This window comes from Mus musculus, chromosome 12, assembly GCF_000001635.26.
Source record: "Mus musculus strain C57BL/6J chromosome 12, GRCm38.p6 C57BL/6J".
Classification (NCBI taxonomy): Eukaryota; Metazoa; Chordata; class Mammalia; order Rodentia; family Muridae; genus Mus; species Mus musculus.
This window is the reverse complement of record NC_000078.6, coordinates 75,983,195-76,006,719: the sequence shown is the minus strand read 5'-3', so window position 1 is coordinate 76,006,719 and position 23,525 is coordinate 75,983,195. Positions and strand designations below refer to the sequence as shown.

At 43.5% G+C, this 23,525-nt stretch overlaps 1 protein-coding gene across 1 annotated transcript in view; it reads right to left on the bottom strand.

Moving 5' to 3' along the window:
- Syne2 (spectrin repeat containing, nuclear envelope 2) overlaps positions 1-23,525 on the bottom strand; it is a 292,611-nt gene that overhangs the window by 104,209 nt on the left and 164,877 nt on the right. Inside the window, exons 54-63 of the mRNA NM_001005510.2 lie at positions 22,605-22,760; positions 19,606-19,746; positions 17,464-17,646; positions 16,218-16,355; positions 12,511-12,696; positions 10,701-10,823; positions 9,134-9,316; positions 5,836-5,967; positions 1,953-2,144; positions 1,273-1,347 (exon numbers count right to left, since the gene is read on the bottom strand). Of these exons, the coding sequence (NP_001005510.2) occupies positions 1,273-1,347; positions 1,953-2,144; positions 5,836-5,967; positions 9,134-9,316; positions 10,701-10,823; positions 12,511-12,696; positions 16,218-16,355; positions 17,464-17,646; positions 19,606-19,746; positions 22,605-22,760 (1,509 nt within the window). The remainder of the gene's footprint in view (positions 1-1,272; positions 1,348-1,952; positions 2,145-5,835; positions 5,968-9,133; positions 9,317-10,700; positions 10,824-12,510; positions 12,697-16,217; positions 16,356-17,463; positions 17,647-19,605; positions 19,747-22,604; positions 22,761-23,525) is intronic.

Here is a 23,525-nt window from a genome sequence, read left to right as displayed (position 1 = left end):
GGTACAGTGGATAGATAGAGGACGATTAGAGAGACTTTGATCAAGGATGCAAATTTTCAGTTAGGCAGGAGGATAACAACCAAGAAATGCATTAGATGACATATACACTTGAAAATTGCTTAGACAGAGGCTAGATGTTCTTATCACACAAAAATAAGAGTTTGTACAGAAATATATGTTAATTTGAAGCATTAGGTACTCCACTGTGTGTCTCAGGAGCATGTGAATGTCTGAAACGGTAGTGTGTGTGTGTGTGTGTGTGTGTGTGTGTGTGTTTTCTTTGCTTGGGCCCTGGGTCCTCAGACTGTGAATTGAGGTTGTCTGGTGGTCAGAGCGCAAAGCAAACTGTCACCCTCACCCTGCAACTCCATGCTCTAGTGACACTCAATAGAACAAAGTGTCTGCTCTGTGTGACAACGGAGCCATGGAAGAATCTACAAAATGAGCAAAAAAACCACCTGAGTCACATAAGCCACAGGCTGCTGCCAGCTTCATCTTTGAGTATAAGCCTTAGTGTTACAAGTATGAGATGGAAATTGATACCAAGAAGGTCAAGTTGCTTTCAACCAGTTACAATGAAGCACTAAGAATCAGCTACATTAGTGGCAGACACAACTCATGTCCTTGATAATATTACTCTAAAACAAAAACATGTCTCAAATATGCAAAATAATTAGCTAAAAAAACAAAACAAAACCAAAAACAACACACACACACACACACACACACACACACACACACACACACACCCCAAGCCAAATACTCTCAAAGTCCCAGAGGAGGAATTCAGAAGTCTGTGTCTGACAGGGGACTCCTTTGCACCAGCAAATGCCCCTCCTCCAGGGCAAAATGGACTTAGATGAACTTAACAATGTTAATAACTGAGTAAGTACTGCAGTCTTGATTTTAAAAAGTTTAAAAATTAACATTAACTTTAAAAGCCTTAGGTTTTCATATGTTTTCTCTGACATTCACTTAGAGATCTGGTCCTAGCCAGTTCAAACAGCAAAACTGTTTTCCTGGGAGCTGGAGAGATGGCTCAGCAGTTCAGGGTTTTTAATGTACTGCTCTTGCAGGGGCTGAGTTCGATTCCCAGCACCCATCCTGAGATCTGTAATCCAGTTCAAGAGGATAAGACACCCTGGCCTCTGAAGGGACCTAGCTTCATGTCCTGTGTATGTTTCCCGCCCCCATCCCTAGTCCAACACAGATAGTCCAAAAACAATAAAATAAATATTTTTTTTTTTAAAAGGAGAAAAAGTTTTGCCTTACTTCGCTCTTCACGGAGCTTTCTTCGGCCTCCTCCTTGACCACTGGCAGGAAAGACATGGAGTTTGTTCTGCTCAGCTGAAAGGCACAGCACGGGAGCATTTGCAGTCAGGATGTGGACCAGCATCACAACGTGGCCTGGTTGCATTTCTATGTAGCTAAATCTTCACGCATTGTCCAATCTGTCCACCAACGCCCAAAGTCTCTGGGGCCTCATGCCTTTCAGTCCTTCAGCTAAGTCCAGCCTGCAGAGTCTCATTTGCATGATCCTCGAGGCCCCACCCCCTTTCCTGTGGTGCCTCCTCATTTGCATGATCCTTACGGCCCCGCCCCCAAAGAGCTGGAGTGCAGTTCTCGGTTGTGGACTCACAGTGGTCTCAGGCAAGGGACCACTTTGAGTCTTCAGTAAGATGACTGTTCTAAGGCTGATACTTCAAAGGTTCCCTCCCATCTGCTCGGGGAATTTCATAAGTGTGTTTTAGGTAACTCAGGCATAAGAATTCTGGGTTGGGTTCAGGGCAGACACACCCGGAAGATTTGTGCTCAGTAGTAAACAACCTCAAGTGGAGTATTTCCATTTAAGAAAGAAAAAAAAAATTCCTTTGCTCTGGAAAGAGTTATCTCATAGGCTGTTTGCTCTCCCATGGAATGTGGGGCCAGAATTAAGTGAAAGCCACACCTACCTTCCTTTCTGAAGCATCCCTCTCGGCCACTGTACACTCGGAGGCGCCTGCAGAGGGCTTGTCTCCTACTTCTTGCTGTTCTTGTTTCAGGTGCTCATGAAGGTTCAGTACAGCAGTCTTCAAGTCCACTAGCAGATCCTCCTTCTTCTGGTTTAGATTCAGAATCTGCTTTTCCAACCTTTCCATCTCTCCCTGTTCAGAAAGAGTTGTGGGCATCATTTGAGAGAAATCAGAGTGGCTTCTGGATGCTCCCAGGAGCCAGCTTCCTTCAGTACAAGGGATGTCCTGGTCCAAGGCTACTGGACCCCGTAGCTACTTCACAGACCTTGTAAAGCCTAGCATCTGGGGGTTGAACAAAGCATGAGAACTTGTAACAAGGTCCACAGGCGACTGATGTGCAGCCAGGGTGGGGAGCCAGGGCCGTAGTAGCTAACCACAGGACTCACAGAACCAGATCCCCCGGGCCAAGAACCACCAGGCTGTACTTTGATGAACACATACTTCCCACTTTACGCACAGAATATTACAGGTACCTGTTCCCATGTTTCCCCAGGAGATTATTAAGATTAATATTATTATATGCAAGTAAGTTTTCCTAGATATGGAAAAGCCCACTGTCTGCCCATTCGGGTGATAGAATTATAGAACCTTAGGTTTTATAGGAATTGTGGGTGACAGTTACCCTGACTCTCCAGTACCCTTTGTCTGAGCACCTCTTCAGAAAGCCAGCATTCATTCCAAATATCCCCCTAGCTGGGGTGTAGCTTCAGCAGCAGACTGCTTGCTTGCTTGCTTAGTGTGCATGTGGCTCCTAATTTTGTCTTAAGTACAAACACTCATACAAGTGTGTTTCTAATGTATTCCTTAAAATCCCTCACTAGTCAATATTCTTTTTTTTTTTTTTTTTGGTTTTTTGAGACAGGGTTTCTCTGTGTAGTCCTGGCTGTCCTGGAACTCACTCTGTAGACCAGGCTGGCCTCGAACTCAGAAATCTGCCTGCCTCTGCCTCCCAAGTGCTGGGATTAAAGGCGTGCGCCACCACGCCTGGCTACTAGTCAATATTCTTAAATTCACTAAATTTTGTATGTATATATAAAAATGGATGCGTGTGCACATGAGTGTCATAGGTCAACCTCAGAACTATCCATCCTTAAAAACAAACACCCAGGGTCTTACTTGCCCTGACTGGCTTGGAACTTACTATGTAGATCAGGCTAGTCTCAGAATCAGAGATCTGGCTGTCTCTTCCTTCTGAGTGCCGGGATTAAAGACATGTGCTACCACACCTAGCCCATTATCTTATTTTTTTGAAACAGGTTCTTCCTTGCTAGAACCCAATAAGTGAATTATGCTTACTGACCACCAAGTCCAGCGCCCGCCTCTCTCACCCCAGGGCTGAGATTACAAGCACATGCCACAATACTGGTGTTTCTTTGTTTTGCTTTCATATGGGTTCTGGAAATTGAAATGAGATTCAACAAGCACAGACACCAACTGAGCTACCTCCTGAGTCCCCAAGTCACTAGATTTTATGCCCAAGAAAGTAACATGTCACTATGAACAAGAGAGAGTTCTGAAGACAAGAGAAAGAAGGCAATTTCTGCCAAGGTGCAGCTCGTGTGGCAGGGCCAACCTCGGGCTTCCCTAAGACTCCTGGGTTCTGACATTTATCGTTAAACTAATACCCGTATTCTGTCTGCTCGGAGAGTTCTCTACTAGCAGAGTTAACTCTGAGTTGACTGTTTCATGTTCCACTTTCAATAAACACTAAACTTCAATAGGAGAGTCATAGGCTCCCCAACAAAAGCAGTACCACAGCCATTAGGATAAATTCAGGAAAACAGCAACCAGTGATATGTAGGCTGGTAGGCACTGAGCTGCCATCTGCACTGTGGTACCCATAGCTCTCTGGGAGCCTTTAATGGGACCAGAGCTGAGGGACACTGTCTCTGAAGTTAATATCATTTCCATAATGCTACCAAAATGTTACTGGCTCTTTTTACTGTGTTGGTACTTAGACTGAGGGCACAAATGGATTGGTGGTAAACAGGCACCTTTTATGAAACAAGGTAGGGGACACCAATTATTTATGGTAGGAAAAACTTGCCAATCCCATTTAAGAATGTCCTTGATGAAGACAGGCTGGGGATAGTAGTAGAGTGCTTACCCAGCAAGCCCTGCGTTCAGTCCCCACATTGCATACCCCAAACACGTCTTTACTGCTCTGATGACAAAATGGAAGATGGACTGTAAAGCATTGCTGCATCCCAAGAACGACAACTAAAAAGTACTTCCGGGAATGTGCACGCTGCCAACCGGACTGCCCTTCCTTTTTCTTACAGAACATTATTTTTACAAAATTAAAACAGACAATGAGATATACTTACACACTTAAATGAGATTCTTCAAGATTTTTCTCAAGAAATGGTGTTGTATAAGGACTATGGAAACGCATGAAGTTTGGGAAGTAGTGCATGACTCAGACAATAGTCCTTAAATGACCCAGTATGACATGATAAGGTCGTGACTTATCATGAGATACAGCACAGACCTGGTTTATGGAGGGACCAAAACTAAGACTGAAGAATCAATGAGGCCTTAGATCCCACTCTCAGGTAGCCCTAACTTGCCATTTGTTGAGTCTTAGTGTAGGGTTGTTGTTGTTGTTGTTTAAATGCCCATGAAACTATGTAGCACATGCCTTTAATCCCAGCACTCAGGAAGGCAGATACAGAGGAAAGCAGAACTTTGTGAGTTTGAGGCCAGCCTGGTCTATACAGTGTGGTCTTGTCTGCCATCATCCCTTCTAAAAGGCTGATCAGCAATCAAGTATGAAGAGTCTCATTTCCACGTGGGTGGTTACGATAGCAGTCTCAGCCTTGTTTGTGATTGTAAATCACCGTGGTTGGAAGTCTCACTTTTCCACTTCACGGATATCACAGTTACATCAAATCCTCTGGTAGAGATAAGGAAGAAGTTTACTTTTTGGGGGGTCAGATCTATTTACCCCTTCTTTCTGACACACACCCAATGCCAGCCAGGTGGTCTATTAGGGCTCATAAGAGCCATTGAGGAAACAACAGTGTGTGCGTGTGTGTTGTGTAATGAGCCCCAAAGACTTGTCCTATGTATAATTTCCTTTATTTGTACTCACACAACATAAGCTCTTTGCCGTCCTGAGTTATTAAGTATTTGAAGAAACTTGGTCCCCTAACCCTTCTGAGATGCTCATAGTGGGCCTGCATTATCAATTCAGCAGTCATGGGCAATGTCTCCTGACTCTCTCATACTTTACCTTTCATATTAAGCAAGTTTCCCTCAGTCTCCCAGCTAGTAAATGCCTGGGAGGTTTGAGTATCACATTAACTGCCTGACTGTATTCATCAGGTGTCGGAAAATATGCAGTCCTCATGGCCTGGGCTTCTCTCACACGATTTCAATACAGATGTATCAATATAAAAACAAAAACTGAAAAGGCCCTACTCAGAGAGATTTATGGCAGTAAAAATACAGTCCTTTATTATATCAATGCTCAGAGTTTTACTACCAGCCCACCCAATCTGCCCAACCCCCACATCAGCTTCTTGGGCACAGAAGAAATGCAAGATGTGCCGTGCTTATAGTGTGGGCACCCAAGAAGTCCCATATGAGGATTCAGAAGCAAAGACCTACCCAGTTTCTGCAACTAGGTCTCATGTCCAGTGGTTGCAATGGCAAATTAATGACACCACCCAAGCACGGCATCACAAAGTAAGAATGGAAAGAACTTGTTGGGGGAAAAAAGATGTCAGGTACAACACTGTCACACTACAAGAGATTCTAGACACCAAGGATAAAGCAAGAGTCCATGAGATGGATGGATAGGCGAGTGGATGAGACATACCTGTAACGACGGCAGGTCGGCCACTTGGTTCTGTGACACATGTTCAGGGGAGATCTCAGCTGAGTAGTTAGTTAACATCTGCTTCAGACTGTCTATTTCTTCATCACATTCAGCAGTCTGCTTTATGACAACCTATAAAATAACACGTAGTCCCCAAAGAGTCACTGTCACCACCTAAGTAACACACAGGCTATTTCTATTATCCAACCCATCCCAAGTTCCTCTAAATAGGAAACCGAACCCTTTTTTAAAATAAAAAACTTATATTATTATTCTGCATTTATTTGAGGATATATGGGAGGAGGAGCTGTACTGTCGGAGGTCAAAGGACAACTTGCAGGAGTCAATTCTCTTCTCCCATCTCGTGGATTCTTGGATCAAACTTAGGTTGCCAGGCATGGCAAGCAAGTGCCTTTCCCTGCTGAGTCACCTTGCAGGTCCCCAGAATATCTCTGTAGTCTATATTTGTTCTCTAAATAAGCAAAATTTCTATTCTATATTCCAAATATTACCTGAATTTATATTTAAAATCCAGATGACAAAGTTTGCCACACTAGAGCCTAACCTTTACATCTCACGAGACTCCAGGGCATCTCAGCAGGGCTTGAGGTACAAATCTAATTAAATGCTTCTTGGTTCCGATGTATTTCTTTCTTTTTTAAAAAACCTTTCATTTATTTATGTATAGATATTTTTAATGTATGAGTGCTCTGTCTGCATATATGCCCGCATGCCAGAAGAGGACATCAGATCCCATTTCAGATGGTTGTGAGCCACCATGTGGTCACTGGGAATTGAACTCAAGACCTCTGGAAGAGCAGCCAGTGCTCTTAACCACTGAGCCATCTCTCCAGCCCCACTATTACATATTTCTAATCTAGGGGCCCCATTCAGGAAAACATTTTATAGCATGGTAATATAAAGTCCCTAAGTCTTATGAAATCACTGGTATGCCATGTACACCATTTAAGAAAGTTTCAGAATTGTGTGTGTGCCCTCACACAGACACGTGTGCTCCTTCTGCCTCTCCGTGGGTTCTAGGGATCAAACTCGGGTTACCAGGCTTGTAAGGCAAGCTCCTTTACCTATTGAGCTGTCTTGCCAACCAATGTATTTACCATGCTAACATGCTATGCATGTGGCACTTTCTATATACAGTGGTGGCTTGCCTGATCCTGAATGCACTGAGCACATTATGTGATATTACGGTGAGTTTTTCCAATACAGGCATCCTCCCTGCTGCCCTTTAGAGTTGGTGATGCACATATCATGAGTAATGGTCAGACACTTCCAGAGCACCAGGAGTTTGAAGAATGACACAAAGCTAACCGGAACATGCCGTGGACTGTAATGTTCAGGGAAGAAAGCTCAGATTTGTTTGTAGACGAAATGAAACAAAGTTTGATGAAATATTAGAAACAGAAACAGGCGTCAAAAGCAAGTCTTAGTATTTCTTTGGTGTGCATCATACTGAAGCAAAATGTCTTTTGAAATGACATGGGTCCTGTCCTATAGTACATAATCCTTCTTGGTATTTAAATAAAATATTTAACCAGTAGTTCTGGCTGCTGGTTAGAAATGAGAAACTATATTCACTGCACATACCTGTTCCCCAGCTCACAGAAATGAATGACATCCCATTATGCCCCATAGAAGTCATTTGTCTTATTTTCCACAATAGGGGGACTTGTCCCACTCAAGTGGGAACTAAAGGAAATGTCCTTTATTCCAATATTTTTTCGTTACCAATGGCTTACTCGCTTTGAAATATATGAGGGGTGCATGTGATTCCAACCCACACAGTAAGATGGGAAATGTTCACAGCACAGTTTGATGCCTAACTTGACCCCTCCACCTGTCCCCCTTTTCTTCTTGAAGAGGCCACTTTAAAGCACAATTAGGGTTATTTTCCTTTGCTGACCAGAGGCCCAGTAAGATAGAAGAGATTAAAAACGGTCCATGAAATCTGATACTTTTTACTTCACTTACAAACTACTTTTTAAAAAGGTACAGTGGCTGCTAGGTCACTTTCCCTTCTGTTGGTATTAGGAGAGAAATGACAGTTGATTAGGTCAGAGGACAGAGGGTTGTTAAACTTCAAGTCAGGGAGAATAGGGTCCCCCAACTTTAGAGGAACAGGATGCCCACTTCAATGCAAAGAGTTTTAGAAGTAAGAAGATACAGCCCTTTCTGAAGCAAGAGACACAGAGTCTCTGCCCAGTGTGGCTGTGGGGTTCAAGGGTCTTTTAATGATTTATGTTCTATGGGAGTGGCCTAGGAATATAAACGCTGATGATTCTGGCTTGAGAATGGTAGAGTAATAAAACTTACAGAGGGGAGGGGAACCTTCCTGAGAGGGATCGGAAAAGGGCAGAACAAAATGGCCCCCAGGATGGGAAAACACCAGAAGATTCTACAACTAAAATCCTGCCTCATTGCACAGGAACTAACCCTGACACAAGGGACCTCTTTGGTCCTCCATTGAAGCTTTGGACACAGCTCTCCCTGAGATGGCAAATGGCCCCAGGCTACCTATGCCCCGTGTTGGGGAATCCACTGAGCATTTAATCCACAGGAAGAGGGAGTGGTTGAAGTGGACCAGGAGACTGCTTTGTGGTGCTTACTTTACAGGTCTGCAGCCTCCAAAGGCTGGAGGGCCTTGATCAGGTTTGAGTTCTCTTTCCCTTGTTTCACACACACAGGTCCTTAACTGCAGAACAAAGAAGCACGACAGACCACAGACCACTGATGCTCTCAACCAGAGCAAAGGTAAGACTCACAGGAGAGGGTGTGGGGGGAGCAGGAGCGTATTTACTTATCTAAACTAAACGCCACCCCTTGAGGAACAACTGCTTTCAATTAAACTTGAAAACTAAAAAGGGTTTTTGTTTGTTTGTTTGTCAACGTGACATAAGCCAGGGTCATCTGGGGAAGAGGGAATTTCCACAAGACTGACCCATAGGTAAGCCTGTAGGGTATTTTCTTGGTTGGTGCTTCATGGGGGAGGGTCCAGCCTATAGGGGGCAGTGCCACCCCTGGGCTGGGTCCTGGATAGTATACAAAAGCTGGCTAAGCAAGGCAGTAAGTAGTGTCTCTATGGCTTCTGCTTCAGCTCTTGCCTCCAGGTTCCCGCCCAGGCTTTCCTCGATGGACTATGACCCAGGATACGCAAGGCTAAGTAAACCTCTGTCCCCAAGCCCTTTACCACAGCCATTGAAGCCAAACGACAAGAAGGATGCAGGCAACTTCTACTGGACTTTTTCCTGTATTAAGTTGACTCTTGTCATAAGCCGCTCACCTTCAGTAACTCATTTTGTTCCTGAGTCACATTTTCCAAGAGTTTCACATCTTGTAAAAGCTGGCTTGTCCTCTGAAACACAGGCAGGGGCTTGGTTCCCGTCTGGGGCAGCCTCAGTTCCACTTGGTAAGTCATTATCTCAGCAATAGTCTTTTTCATGGGATGGATGTTTTCAAGTATGACCTTAACAGCAGCGAGGAAGCCCAGTCCAGGAATGAAAACAGAAAAAAACCAAACAAACAAAGAAACAAACAAATAAACAGCCACCCACAAAAGCCACGTTCTAATTTAATATTGGTCTTTAATATGCAATTCCAATTACAAATACTTTATTTCTAATTTCGAGTATATGCATGTGCTGGCAACCCAACTCGGGTTCTCTGCAAGAGCAATATGCTCACAACTGCTGAGCCATCTCTCCAGCTCTGTACTTCTTAAAGCATTTCCTTAATTTAGATTTGAGGTATGGGAGTGGTTAAGGGTCTTAGGACACAATGTCTGGGGAAGGACTAACTTCCCAAATTCCACACCATCATTCAGACAACCGGTCCCTTCCTCCCTCCCTTGTCCTCTCTATGGGATTGTGACTGAGTTCTGTACGCTGTCACTAGGCAGGTTCTGAACTTCGAAAGCAACTGTGCCTAGCCCGGGGCTTCCTGCAGGAGTCCTTAAAAAATGCTTCAGGAATTGAATACAAGTATTTGGCCAAATTAAACGTTATTACAGACTTCATAGCTAATGACCTCATTTCACCCTAAAAGGGAAGTACTCTAACCCCTATTCCACAGGCAAGGAAACTGGGTTTCCAGAAGGAAGACATCTCCATTAAGTTTAGACGGCATGGCAGGGAGATTAGAACGCAGGTCGACCTGATCTGCTGGGGATCACAAGTCTGTACACTTGCTGAGATACTGTGCATGGATCTTTACAAATTATAACTTAGTTAATGGTCTCAGTACCAGCAGAGAGGGAGATAAAGAGAATCTAGGAAATATTCAAAGCCAGTAAACAGGATTGCTAGGGTCAGAAACTCCCCACCGGTTTGACTCACAAAAGCGCTCAAGGTCTGGGGAGGGCAAAGCTTAAGTGACTAAGTAACCTAAAGGAATGCTACTGTTGCACAGGAACGCTATAAATACGATTTAAATGATTTTCATGGAGCTGTGACTGCTGCTCCACTGGCTGCTCTTCCACCCAGGATCAGTTTCCAGCACCCACACCGTGGCTCCTGACTATAACTTCATTCAGGGGATCCTATACCGCCTTCTGGCCTCCAAAGGACACTCTGTGCATGCGGTGCCTAGACATGTATAGGAAAACACTCATATACATTAAATAAAAACTCAAAAATATTTCATATATATACATATATACATATACATATATATATATATATATATATATATATATATATACATATATATATGTATCATTAGCTATTCCCCATCTCATCTGTGTTACTCTAATGGATCTGACATGTTGGATCAAACTCTATGATTACATATTTTTTCGGGGGACAGTAAGAATTATTTAAAAAAAAAACTTAAAAAAAATAATTCATTCATACCTCCCCATGCTTGAGATGTTCTTCAGGTGGAAAATCAAATATTTCTTTGGATAAGAGGATAGCTTTGATCTTTGCAACCTTTTTCTCCATTGCTTTTACTTCAGACTCGATCGCAACCACATCCTAGAGTGTAGACACAAGACACGCTCCTGTATCCCTTGCTGCACATTAATAATCTGTAACTCATAATGTACTGTTATTAATCCTATCCTCATATCTAATCAAAGGATGTTTGCCACTTACAGTGCTGAATAGCTAATTTTCACACACATAGACGATTGTATGGCTTTTAATAGAAAACATTAGTCTAAACTACACCAGAAAACACTGTGGAAGCCAGGCGTGGGGGGCACACACTCTTGACCCCAGCAATCAGGAGGCAGAGGCATGCAGATCTCTGTGAGTTTGAGGCCATCATTGTCTATAGAGCAAGTTCCAGGACAGCCATGGCTCTTTTACACAGAAAAATCTTGTCTCAAAAAATAATAAATAAAAAAAGAAAAGAAAAGGAAAGAAAAGGAAAGGAAAGAAAAAGCCATTGTGAAGTCAAGATATTCACTGGGTCACTTTTCAGTTGCTCATGAGAATGACAGTTGGCATGCTTCCAAGCCACCTTCTAAAATAAACTCTTGAGTGTCTACACACTCTTTAAATTTATCTGTGGAATGTGTTTGAATATGTAAACACAAGTAGGTCTAGTATTTTGGAAACTCCCATCACTTTAAGTAGAAAAAAAAAAAATAGAAAAAAGAAAAGAAAATAGAAAAAAAGATAGCATCACCCTTTAAGAAACTAACAGACAAGAAGCTGGAATACTGCCCAGGTTTTCTTACCCATCCCCTAATGAGCTCCTGCGGAGCAGAGTGCAGCCATAACCTACTCAGATTAATTTCAACACGAAGTCTCTTGTCTAATGGTTAATTTTCTCAGTGTCAGCGTCTGTAACTGGCCCAAGAATCTTAAAGTAAAAATGCTAGAAAAAGAAGTTGAAATAGGTGAGGTACGTCCACATGTTGAAGCGCTCAGGCCTGAGCTTAGAGGTCAGGACAGATCGGACATGATAATAAGATGATGCAGTTGACCAGAGAGGCTTTGAAAATGACAGAGAAAGGCTGAAGGCTTAAAATTACGGCAACTGGGAGTTACTCCACAATGAAGAAAATGTTAAAATTCTGAAAGTAAAAGTGCTATAGTACAGTAATTACATAGCTAAATTATGACAAATGACATATGATGATTATATTAAAATTTATCATTATTATTTTTATATTTGTTTTTTCAAGACAGGATTACTCTTGTGTAGCCTTGGCTGTCCTAGAACTCACTCTATAAACCAGGCTGGCCTGAGATTCATAGAGATCCACCTGCCTCTGCTTCCCAAGTGCTGGGATTAAAGATGTACACTACCATCACCCAGCTTAAAATTTTTTTTCACCTACTATTTAAGAATCTATACCAACTATAGAATACATCATAAGTTCATTTCCATCAAAGGTCATAGAAGCATGCTACTGCTTTGGGAAAGGCTCGTAACTAAGAATTGACCTCAGGAATCGGGTTAGAGAGAGAATAAAAATAGCAAGCATATTTATCAGGATTCTTCATCCCCAGCGCGAGACCACTCTGGGTGAAGGACGGGAACATGAATCTTGCTATAGTTGTACAAAGTAAAATGTAACTCAAGAAATATCATCAATTAAAAATGTATCTGCCTAGTGCGCTTTCATAGGATTTGAGGGTGATTCCTGGTATGATGTGCCCAATGAACAGGACACAGTACATGGGAACCCACAACTTTTCGGTCACTTACATCTGCCACCTGCTGGACGTGTGGGAGGGCCTCCATTATCTGTTGCTGTAAAGCGGCCACCTGGTCACTTAACTCGTGAATGGTCTGGATTAAGTCATCTGTTTCAAAAATGATTGACAGGTCTTCTAGATCCGTGAAAATTGAATGTAGAAGGCTGTGTTTCTGCTCAGAATCTTCCAGAGCCATCTAGATAAACAAGAAGAAAAGCGGGGGGGGGGGGGGGGTGCCATTCTGATGAAACGAATCCACCAAGCTCAGATCCAAGAGAATGTAGTGAACTGTCTCAGAAGTTCTAGGTCCTGGTCACTTCTGTGTTCGGAACGAAACAATGAGCGCTCTACAGTCAGCGGGGTTGGGGGCAGGATGTGACTTGAGCACCCGCTCTTAGACCCCTATCAGATAATACATGTTGATTGTCTGAAGATTTCAAATTTTTCTGGAGCTTGTTACAGGACAACAGCTAACATAGAGAAACAACCCAGGTATCTGATAGATGGTAAAGGAATAAGCAGGCTGCTGCAGTCATTAGAGCAGCACTCAGCAATGGGAAGAGCCAACTACTGATGGCTGCGGTAACGGGAGGGCTCACAGGCACATTGTGATAAGTGAATGCGCAATTCAAATAAAGAAAAATTAATCAAAGGACCTGTTATATAGCTCAGGCTGGTCTTGGTCCTCCAACCCAGCCTTCTAACCACAGCTTTGCAGTGGTTCACTACTATGCCCAGCAAGATAGACCTTTCTTATGTTAGTAGAGAATGCTGACAGTCATAGCACATGCCTGTAACCCCAACACTTGGGAGATGCAGGCAGGGGGATACAGGAGTTTAAGGTCAATTTAAGTTATATGAGACCCTGCCTTAAAAAAACAAAACCAAAACAACCTAAACCAAAGGAAAAAAAATAACAAATAATGCCAGAAAATGAAAAGGAATATTTTACTAAGTATTTACTCCTTACACAGTATGCAAGGGTGCACAGTGCATGTGGGAAGAAGCACGTGAATGCTGTAGCGTGTGGGTGGAGGTCAGAGGACAACTTGCAGGAGCTGGCTCCAGTCTTAAACCATGTGGGTCTCAGGTCATCAGGCTCAGTGGCGAAGCGCCATTAACTGCTGAGCCATCCTGCAGGCCCAGGACAGCTATTTTAAAGACAAAATGTGATTTTCATACAGGACTAGTTCTTCCTGCCCATATGAGGATTTACTTGGATCTACTGTGTGGCCTTACTTCCTCTGCTCAGGCTAGCCATTTAGAATGTCTCAGAACTGTCTGAGAAACTCATTCACGCTAAGACACTTGACATCAGCACAAGGGAGCAGAAATATCCTTTCTCCTGAGCTCATGGCTTACTTAAAATCAAAAGATAAAAAAAAAAAAAAAAAAAAGAGAGAAGAGAAGAGAGAACATCTTTGCTCTCTTCTGTCTTTGCAAACTCTCAAAATTTGGTGAGGTTCAGGCTGCTGATGTGGCCCGGTTGGTAGAGACCTTGCCTAGCCTGTGAGAAGTCGCAGCATGAGTCACCAGCATCACAGAAATCCAAAGTGGGTGTGGTGACGTGTGTCGGTAATCCTCATACTAAGGAATGGAAGCAGGAGGCTCAGAGGTGTCATACCCTGTTCATAGACAGCCTGGGCTTCATGAGACTGCCTCAAAAATAAGTCGAGATGAGCTGGGGGGCGGGGCAAGGCTGGAGAGTAGAGAGAAGACTCAGTGGGGAAGAGCACTTGCTGCTCTTGTAGAGAACCCACGGGTCTGCTCACTCTTTTGTTAACTCCTGCTCTTGAGGATCTAATGCCCTCTCGTGGCCTCCACTGGCACTGTACACACAGTGCACCCAGATACACGCAGGCAATACACTCATAAAAATAAACAACACTTTCAAAAATGGTGAGTCATAAAACTGATTTAAAATTGTAGGGATGTCAACACAAGGTATGTGAAGGGAGCAGGGGATGAGGGGATGACAAAAGGAATCACACGCAAGGACAAGAAAAGGAGTAGGTGGGCAAAAATGGACAGCGGGTCCCATAGGACAAAAATGTGCCACCAAATCTCGATTGTCAGGAAGGAAAGGCTAGGCATCAGGGGAACACCATGCCACCTTAAATATATAGAGGACTTAGACTGTCTTTGAGGTCTGGTTACTATGGAAACTTATGAAAGAACTCCTTAGTGACTCTTTCTCCAGACCTAATGAGAGAAAGAAAATACACCTTTACAATCAACCCAGTCAATACCAGACACTGGATAACCCCTGGCAGCCATGGCCCCAAAAAGAGAAACACTTCCATTGGCTCTGTCTCTCTGACTGGCAAAGAGAGGGATGCTCAGAAGGACAGCATCTTCTGAGGCATGGCATGTTAGACCCAAATCAGACATTTATATGGCTATGTTCCAGGGCTCAGGCTGGCATAGGGGGGCTTCTACTCACAGAACCACAAGGGGGCACCTGAGAGGCCATCTAGGGCACAGGGGAGTTAGAAGGCCTCCCTCCTGCTGGCTGTTGGGGGTGGGGGGGAGGTATCAGTTTCTTCACTGGTGTAACCTCTGACAAGCCTGCCCATGCACCTACCCAAGCTGGGCTCGCTTGTTTTCTGTTTTAATGACATGAATGTAGGAGAGGGCTTATTGGAAGATGAAGATTTTCAAAGGGAGAGTTGAAAAAGGGTAATGGCGGTGAACATGACCAGAATCATTATATACATGTGTGTATAGAAGTGTCCAATAGCAAATAAAAAATAAAGCCATCTAGATGGGGCCTTGTATGTAGCTCAGAAGGCACAATAGTTGCCTCGCCTGTAGGAAACCCTGGTTTTAATCTAAGCACCATATAAACAAGGCCAGGTGGCACATGCCAGTAATCTCCACACAGGAAAAACAGAGACAAAAGGATCAGAAGATCAAGGTCAGCCTCACCCATGGCAAGTTCTAGGTCAAGCTAGGACACAGCAGACCTCTTACAGGTTTTCCTTCAGATTCACTTAAGATGTTGATGGTCAGCTATCAGACACAGGGTAGATGTTAGAGCCAGAAGTTGCTCTCAACTTCTAGAAGCCAATCTGGAGACCTGTTCCCACAATCCTATCAATATGGTGGCTATCTTCTTCAAGGCAGCAGGAGTATCTAGAGTCTGTTACTCAGAATCCTTGGCGTTGAGTATTTGTGACTGGTGGTGCCTTCATAAGAATGACCATCTCATTGCCTTTGCCCTGTGACATGACCCAGTGGTCAATGTGGTTACCTCATCTTACTCATAGGACTGACAGTCACATTGCCATGTGACATAACGAAATGAGCCATGTGGCTACCTCTTCTCATTCCTACTCGTGCCTGAACACTGGAGAGAGGGAAGCACACAGATCCTGCACCCAGGTAGTGAGAAAAGTGGTGATCTTTTTAGAACTCTGTGAGCTATGACCTTCAACACCACCATCTAGCACGGCATCTTACCTCATAAACTGAGGCCCATGGAATATATAACTATTGCATTAAAAGAGTCACGCCACAGGACAAGAAGACCCTGAACCTGATTTCCAAACTCCCTGTCTAATGTCTGTCACTATCCCAAGCTTCTCTCTGTATCTTGGCATGGTTATGATAAAAATTCATTCAAAATGGATCGTAAAAAGCCCAGATGCTGCTGGTCTGGTAGCCCCTCTTCACTCTGTAGGTTCTCTGGCTTGGAGAGAACCCTGGAGATCCTACCTGGAGGGTGCTGGCGCGGTGGCTAAGGGTCCTTGAAGAGTCATAGCAGGCAGGGTTGGCCAGCAAACAACTGGTCTTTTCTATCCACACCTCTGTACTCTTCAGAAGATCATTGTATTCTTCCATCTTGATCGTGGCCTGTGGGCAGGGAAAAAATGGAAAGCAAGCTTGTAGGAGGGTAGTTACTAGTTCATCTTGGGGATGAATAAGAATGTAAGGGTTGAGGCTTACTAGTGATGTGTTTGTGTGTCAAGTTGACAAGGGGTCAATTGTACTGGCTAGTTTTGTGTCAACTTGACACAGCTGGAGTTATCACATAGAAAGGAGCTTCAGTTTCAGAAATGCCTCCACGAGATCCAGCTGTAAGGCATTTTCTCAATTAGTGATCAAGGGGGAAAGGCCCCTTGTGGGTGGTGCCATCTCTGGGTTGGGAGTCTTGGGTTCTATGAGAGAGCAGGCTGAGCAAGCCAGGGGAAGCAAGCCAGTAAAGAACACCCCTCCATGGCCTCTGCATCAGCTCCTGCTTCCTGACCTGTTTGAGTTCCAGTCCTGACTTCCTTTGGTGATGAACAGCAATGTGGAAGAGTAAGCTGAATAAACCCCTTCCTCCCCAAGTGCTTCTTGGTCATGATGTTTGTGCAGGAATAGAAACCCTGAGTAAGACACAGGCCTTTTGGATCTTTATCATGGCTGAGGACACAGGCCCACCCGCTCCAAGTGAAAAACCTTCCAACTTGTCCTCGACTGGTAAAAAAGGGTTTAAGGAGTTCCTGTCAGAGCCTCGCCAAAGGTTCCCAGTCAGTGTTTCAACTAGACTAGTCCCATTTCAGCCTCACTCTGAACACAGGGCTTGTACTTTCTCCTCTATTTCAGGCCCTGATCCTATCATATCCCATTTCAGGATCCTGTCCTAGCTGGATCACACTTGGAACTCAACAAACATAGCCACTATTTAGGGATAGAGAAGGACCTTGTTCCCAAATGGCACACTGCATTCTCATTGCCAGCCTTCCCAGGCTCTGGAGACAGCGTGGCCTACGTGCCCATTCCTGGGTCTTCATTTACCTAGGGAAACACAACTGCCTGGACTCCTGCTGAGGTCTCACTCTGCCAGTTAGAGAAGGGGAGGACGCATGGCCCCAACATGACACTACTGGCTACCTCTGACTGTCACCCTTGGCTTGGCTTTGTTTAAGCCCTTCTTGGAACCACCATGCTGTGCAGCTATCGACTTTCGTGGCTGCACCTTGTTGAGCTGCGAGGTTCTGGATTCTGCTCTCTGGGATACTTGTTGATGTTGCTGGAAAGGAGCCATCAAGTTGTCCATCCATTCTTGCGCCTGTCCTGGGTCCTGCTCGACGAAGTCCTGAACTTCAGAGTCCAGCTCGTTCAGCTTGGAATGCCAGAGGTCGAGCTCATCCCATATTTTCTGGAGAAGGAAATGCTAAGTTAATTTAAATGAAGACTCCATGACGGGGTAAGGACTAGTTTGCAGACGGCACTTGCATTTGGCCACGCCAAGACATCATCCTAGGCACACCGGTTCATTCACACCCGGCAACCATTTGCTGTCTAAACTGGGACTCACTCTCTAATTCTAACCATATCCACTTCAGTAGAAGTGAGCTATCAATTGATAGTGGACAAAGCCCATTGAGCCCAAACAAGCAAAAGCCAGGAGGTCCACAGAAGGATTTAAATAGGTTATTTAACCGGGAAGTGATGTGTTCCTTAGTCTCAGCTCATGGGAGACGGAAGCAAGAGGGTTTCCTGAGATCAGGAATCTGGGGCCAGCCTGGGTGACGGTGTTAATTCCATCTCCCAAAGCAAATACAAATAAACATAGAAAGAACAACTTAGATTTATCTGTCTGTGTATCCATGCACACACACACACACACACACACACACACACATACATACACACACACACACATACATGGATCCAGAAGGCAACTTGAAGTGCAAAAATAAAATTAACAACAATGTCTTATTGCAAAGGAATTGGCAGAGTGTTGGAGAGTTCTCAATATGCATTAGTTTCGACAACTGCTGTTGACTCAAGAAACTAATAGGTTGAGCTCAAATCAGAACTTAGGTGGGCAGAGGAAGATTTCAAAGGTAAAATGTTCAAATCTTACCTAATATTTGTATAATAACAAGCCTGGGAAAACAAAAACCTGACTTTCTAGGTCTGGTCCCTTTGCTTAAGAACCAAGCGTGGTGAGCCGGGCGTGGTGGCGCACACCTTTGATCCCAGCAATCGGGAGGCAGAGGCAGGCGGATTTCTGAGTTCGAGAGTTCGAGGTCAGCCTGGTCTACAAAGTGAGTTCCAGGACAGAGGGAGGTTGGGAGGCAGAGGCAGGTGGATCTCTGAGTTTGAGGCCATCCTAGTTCAAAGAGTGAGTTCTAGGACAGCTAGAGCTACACAGAGAAACCCTGTCTCAAAGAGGCGGGGAGGGGGCAGGAGAGGAGAGGAGAGGAGAGGAGAGGAGAGGAGAATCAAGACTGTGTCTAACAGTGATCCAATTTTGGAAGCCCCCATTAGAAGGTTTCCTAAAGTATAGATGGCAACATGAATCCACAGGCAGGTGTTAACATGGGATATGGAAATAGAATAATGTTCATCTATACTTTTACCAAAAAGTTATTTCCTAAGCAATTTCAGAAGGGAAATAAGAGCGGAGTTTTTGTGTCCTCGTTTAACCTTGGCAATCTAAAGAAAAACTTACTATTTCTCAGACCTAACCGATTCACTTTTGATTTCAGACTGCCCACAGAAAGATCTTTACTGTCCCTTTCTTTATTTGTGGGAATACTATAGTATGAGGGAGTCAGGAGCCAGGGCAAGTGCCCAGACAGCAAAACCTGAGAATAAGGCTTCCATGTACCCGAGCTTTCATGCCTCTGTGATGACCTCTCTTTTCTGATGATCCAGTGATTAGTTTAAGGTGTGTGTGTGTGTGTGTGTGTGTGTGTGTGTGTGTCTGTGTGTGTGTGTGTGTCTGTCTACCCCATCTATCTATCTATCCATCCCTCCCTCCGTCCCTCCATCTATCGAGACAGGACCTCAGCCCATGCTGGCCACAAACTCCCTATGTATCGAGGGATGACCTTGCTACCCGTTCCCACTCTGAGTCTCTGACCACAGGCATGTGCCACATGCCCTGTTTCTTGCTGTGCTGGAGCTCACACCCAGGGCTTTGTGTGTTCCAGATCAGCTCTCTACCAACCTGAACTACACCCTTAGCCCCAGTTCCAGTTCTTGGAGCTTCAGATCTATCCAAAAAACTCACCTTGGGCTGACTGAGCAATTCCTGACTGGGATGGCGGGGACAGGGGTGAGATAGAATTCCGTGCGCCCAAAGCCACTTTAAGGCGTGCATTACCTTTTGGATTTCGTGAGCTTCCTCAATGTTTCTGCTTTTCTGTTGCAGCATTTTTTCAACACAATGGAGCCCGTTGTTAATCCTCTCTATTTTCCTCCTCATGATGCTTGATGGTGAGCTCTTTGAGACTTCACTGCTCATCTGTGACAAGGGAGAAAGTCACAGTTGGTTTACAGTTTCAGGTCTTGACTCTAAATAGTACTCACTTTTTTGACTTGAAAATATTTTAACATGGGGTGGGGGCTCTAAACCATACTGTTAACGTGTTAGTGACAGGCCAGATAAGCAGACTCGCATGTCTGTGTTGGCAGCTGTTTCCTGACCTTTTTAGTATAATCTAGAAGTAAATTTATTTAAATAAAACTTATGTTATATTTGGAAGTACTACTGAGAGGGGTCTTTGAAGCATCAAATTATTAATAGGAAAGAATTTTCTAATAGAAAAAGCTTCCTTAGACCTACTGAACTTTATAAGAAAACCTTCGACACAGCTCTGTGTTCAACAAGATCAACCTTATTTTTAGGCCAATTTAAAACAAATATAATCTCTATTTTCCTGTCCACCTAGGTGAAACCTCCTCAGACTATTTCTTAGTGATGGAGAGCCCTGTTTTTGCCTCTGCTGTTTCGAGTGTGTTTTCCTAGCAACCAGAACTCTGGCCACTGAGCAGAACACTTTTTTCTTTTTAATCTAAAATGATTTTCTTAAGAAAATAACTTGTGTTAGGAAAGATTAAGAGTATTGAATATAGTGTTTTTTCAAAGGCCTTGCCAGTGTGTTTTCTTATTTTTTAAGCTACTGTTGATAAGTAGCCATAAGATATCCACATAATACTATACACACAAGCTGAGGCAGAAACTACCCCAGTGCAGATAAAGATGGATTTGTAGAAGCTGAAACCTGGGCTAATGGCTAACTCAGTGCCAAGCCCACACACTAAAGTGTTGGTAGAACTTGACCCTAGAAGCCTCCGGTTCCCAGTGGTAAGCTTTGTCACACAGTAAGCTGGTGGTACCTTCATATTATATTTTTATTCGTAGACCATATAGCATAATAAAGATCATTATTTTAAAATATCAGTTTAGTATTTTAGCTTTATTTTATGTGTAAGAGTATTTTGCTTTGTGTATGTATGCAGACCATGTGGGTGCCTGGTGCCTGAGGAGGCTGGAGGAAGACATTAGATCCATTGTAACTGGAGAGAAGCATGGTTGTGAGCCACCGTGTAGGTCCTAGGGAATGGACCAGGGTTTTCTGTAACATCAACAAGTGTTCTTAATCACTGAGCCATCTCTCTGGCCTCTGAGCTCTCACTTTAACCCTATATACATTTTAAAAGTTAATTAATATTAGCCTATGTAATACAGTACCAAATAATGAAATTGCTGATATGGACAGTGACTCTCTTGATTGAAATTCATACTACTATTTAGACACACGAGGCAAGATTATGAAGCAGAGGTAAGCAGCCATCCGAATTACAGACACGATACCGTATGTGGCTGTGGTCTGGACCCTTGTATTTCCTTGAGAATCATGACAAAATAAAAATCATTTCCATTTGTCACAAACATACAAGTTCATAATGGAAAACTTCACCCTTAAACATGAAAGACTATTTTTTTTTAATTATCAACTTGATTTGTAGGGATTTTCACATAAAGTCATAAAAATAACACCGAGTTTCTCTCAAAATATTTGGTAGTCTCAAAAAGAAGAAGAAGAAGAAGAAGAAGAAGAAGAAGAAGAAGAAGAAGAAGAAGTAGTAATAGCAATCCTTAAGCAGAGTTCCAATAGGCTAATGGGTTAAATCAAAATATCTGTTCTAACATATTAGGAGACTGTGTGCTTATATACAAATAACATGTTATGAGAAATCCGCCTCGGAATCAGTTAATGGCGGCACGTGCTAGGATCTGAGGGCTTTGTTCATTTCCTTTGCTTGTCTCACCCTGCAACCCAAGCAGGCCTCCAAATACATAGCAGTCTCCTGCCTCAGCCTCTGGCATGCAGGCATAACAGGTATAAGCCGTCATAACCAGCACTAGTGTCTAAGTTTGAAATCTGATTCTTGTATGCATCTCCATTTCACAGGAAAATCTATATAGCTCTCTATATCTATATAGTTGGTTGTGTCCACTATAACCAACTTTATTCCCAGGCCACTCTAAAAGCAAAGGCAGTCTTCATCCCTCTACCATCTAGGCAAAACAACCTCCTCCCAGTAGCTAACAGAAAGCCCTGTTTTTCTCTGATGTTTCTAGTGTATGTTTCTACTGGCAGCTTGTTTTACTTATCAAGGTATGGGAAATCTAAGCTTTAAAGACAAAACATAAAACTCTCCGGTGGACATAGGACCAAACACAGTTTTCTTCTGTTGGTCTGAAATGCCTAATAAAACTGTCTAGCTGAGTGCCCGCTTCCAGCACAACAGAACAATACACACCCTCTCTTCAGACCTGCATGCTAAGGTGAAAAGTTTTTCCCAGCATGTTTTGTGAGAACTCTATCCACATCACCATTAAACAGACATCACGTGCTGAAATGTTATCAAGTGAGCAACAAAATCTATATTCCTACTGTCCTTGGCTGTTCTTGAACTGTTTGGGGGGGAATATTTTTCAAAGCAAAATATTATACGTGTCCCCAGTTCTTAAAGATCTTTAGAGTAAATAGTAATGTAAAAATATAATAATAATAATAATAGCAAGTCAAGTAAAAGATTATACAAACTATTAAAATGTAAAGAGGGAAAACTAAGATAACTGGTTAACAAAAAACAACAGATGATCTGAAACTCTGGTACCTACACAATTTATTCCTAGTACCTTTATCTCATTACTTAATACATGAGCTCCATCAAACCAGGCAGAGCTGAAAGTAGAGAAATTAAAAGTGACAGTCAAAGGATAATTTCTTATTTCCATTCACCCATGCCGATCAACAACAGCACACACACACACACACACACACACACACACACACACACCCTCAGTACCTTCTCCTCAGCATCCTCTAGGGCACTCCTGCATTCTTCCACCTGGGATCCGATCTCCGCAGGGACTATGCTGTACATCTCGGAATACTTGATGCGCAGTTTTTCCATAATGTTCTCGAAACTCAGCTTGCCTTTCTGAAGAATGCTCCGCAGCTCCTAAAACCATCAACAGAGTCTCAATACTTACAGGACCTGGGAAAACGTTTAGCCATAAAGAAAAGTGAAAGCAGATTTCCAGGGTCCTCTGGATTTAAACCAGCCAGCTTTACATGACAAAACCTCCCTATTGATACACACAGATTAAGCCCAGGAGATACTGGGGTTTAGTCAGCCGATGCTTTCTGATTTGTAAGAATCGAACTTGATAGCTCTTCATGGTGTCAGACTCTTGCCAGAAAGACATGAGAACAGCCTCTGCTTCTGGAGCCCACCAGGACTGACTGGCTCTCAGTAGCCTCCAGTTGGCTAAAAAGTAACAAGTGGCCAGAAGTTTCAAAGACGGTTTTCCATGTTGTTATTAACTTGTTGCGATTTCCACTTCTTCCGACATTATCATCATAATGAGTCAAGGCCACCGGGAGCACGGGTGCTCGAAGCAAAAGTGTCTGTTTCATGTAATTAGACAGCCAGGCAGAGCCCTACTCCTTTCAAAAGGGAGGGTTCCAGTTCCTGGTAAAGAATGTAGGTTTCAGGAGATAAAAGCGCACTGAACAAATGGCCCATTGGCTGTGGCCTAGAAACAGAATCTGATCTGCGTTCTCCTGCAGCAATTATAAAGGAGAAAGTCATCTGTTTGGGAAAGCTTCCCAAAGATTGAGTGGAAAACCTACCTACTTACTGACTTTTCTGGGCTTTTGTTTTCTTTGGCTCTCTAGTGACTGTTGGGCAGCCCTGAGTCCCAGCCCCGAGTTTCCAGTTCCC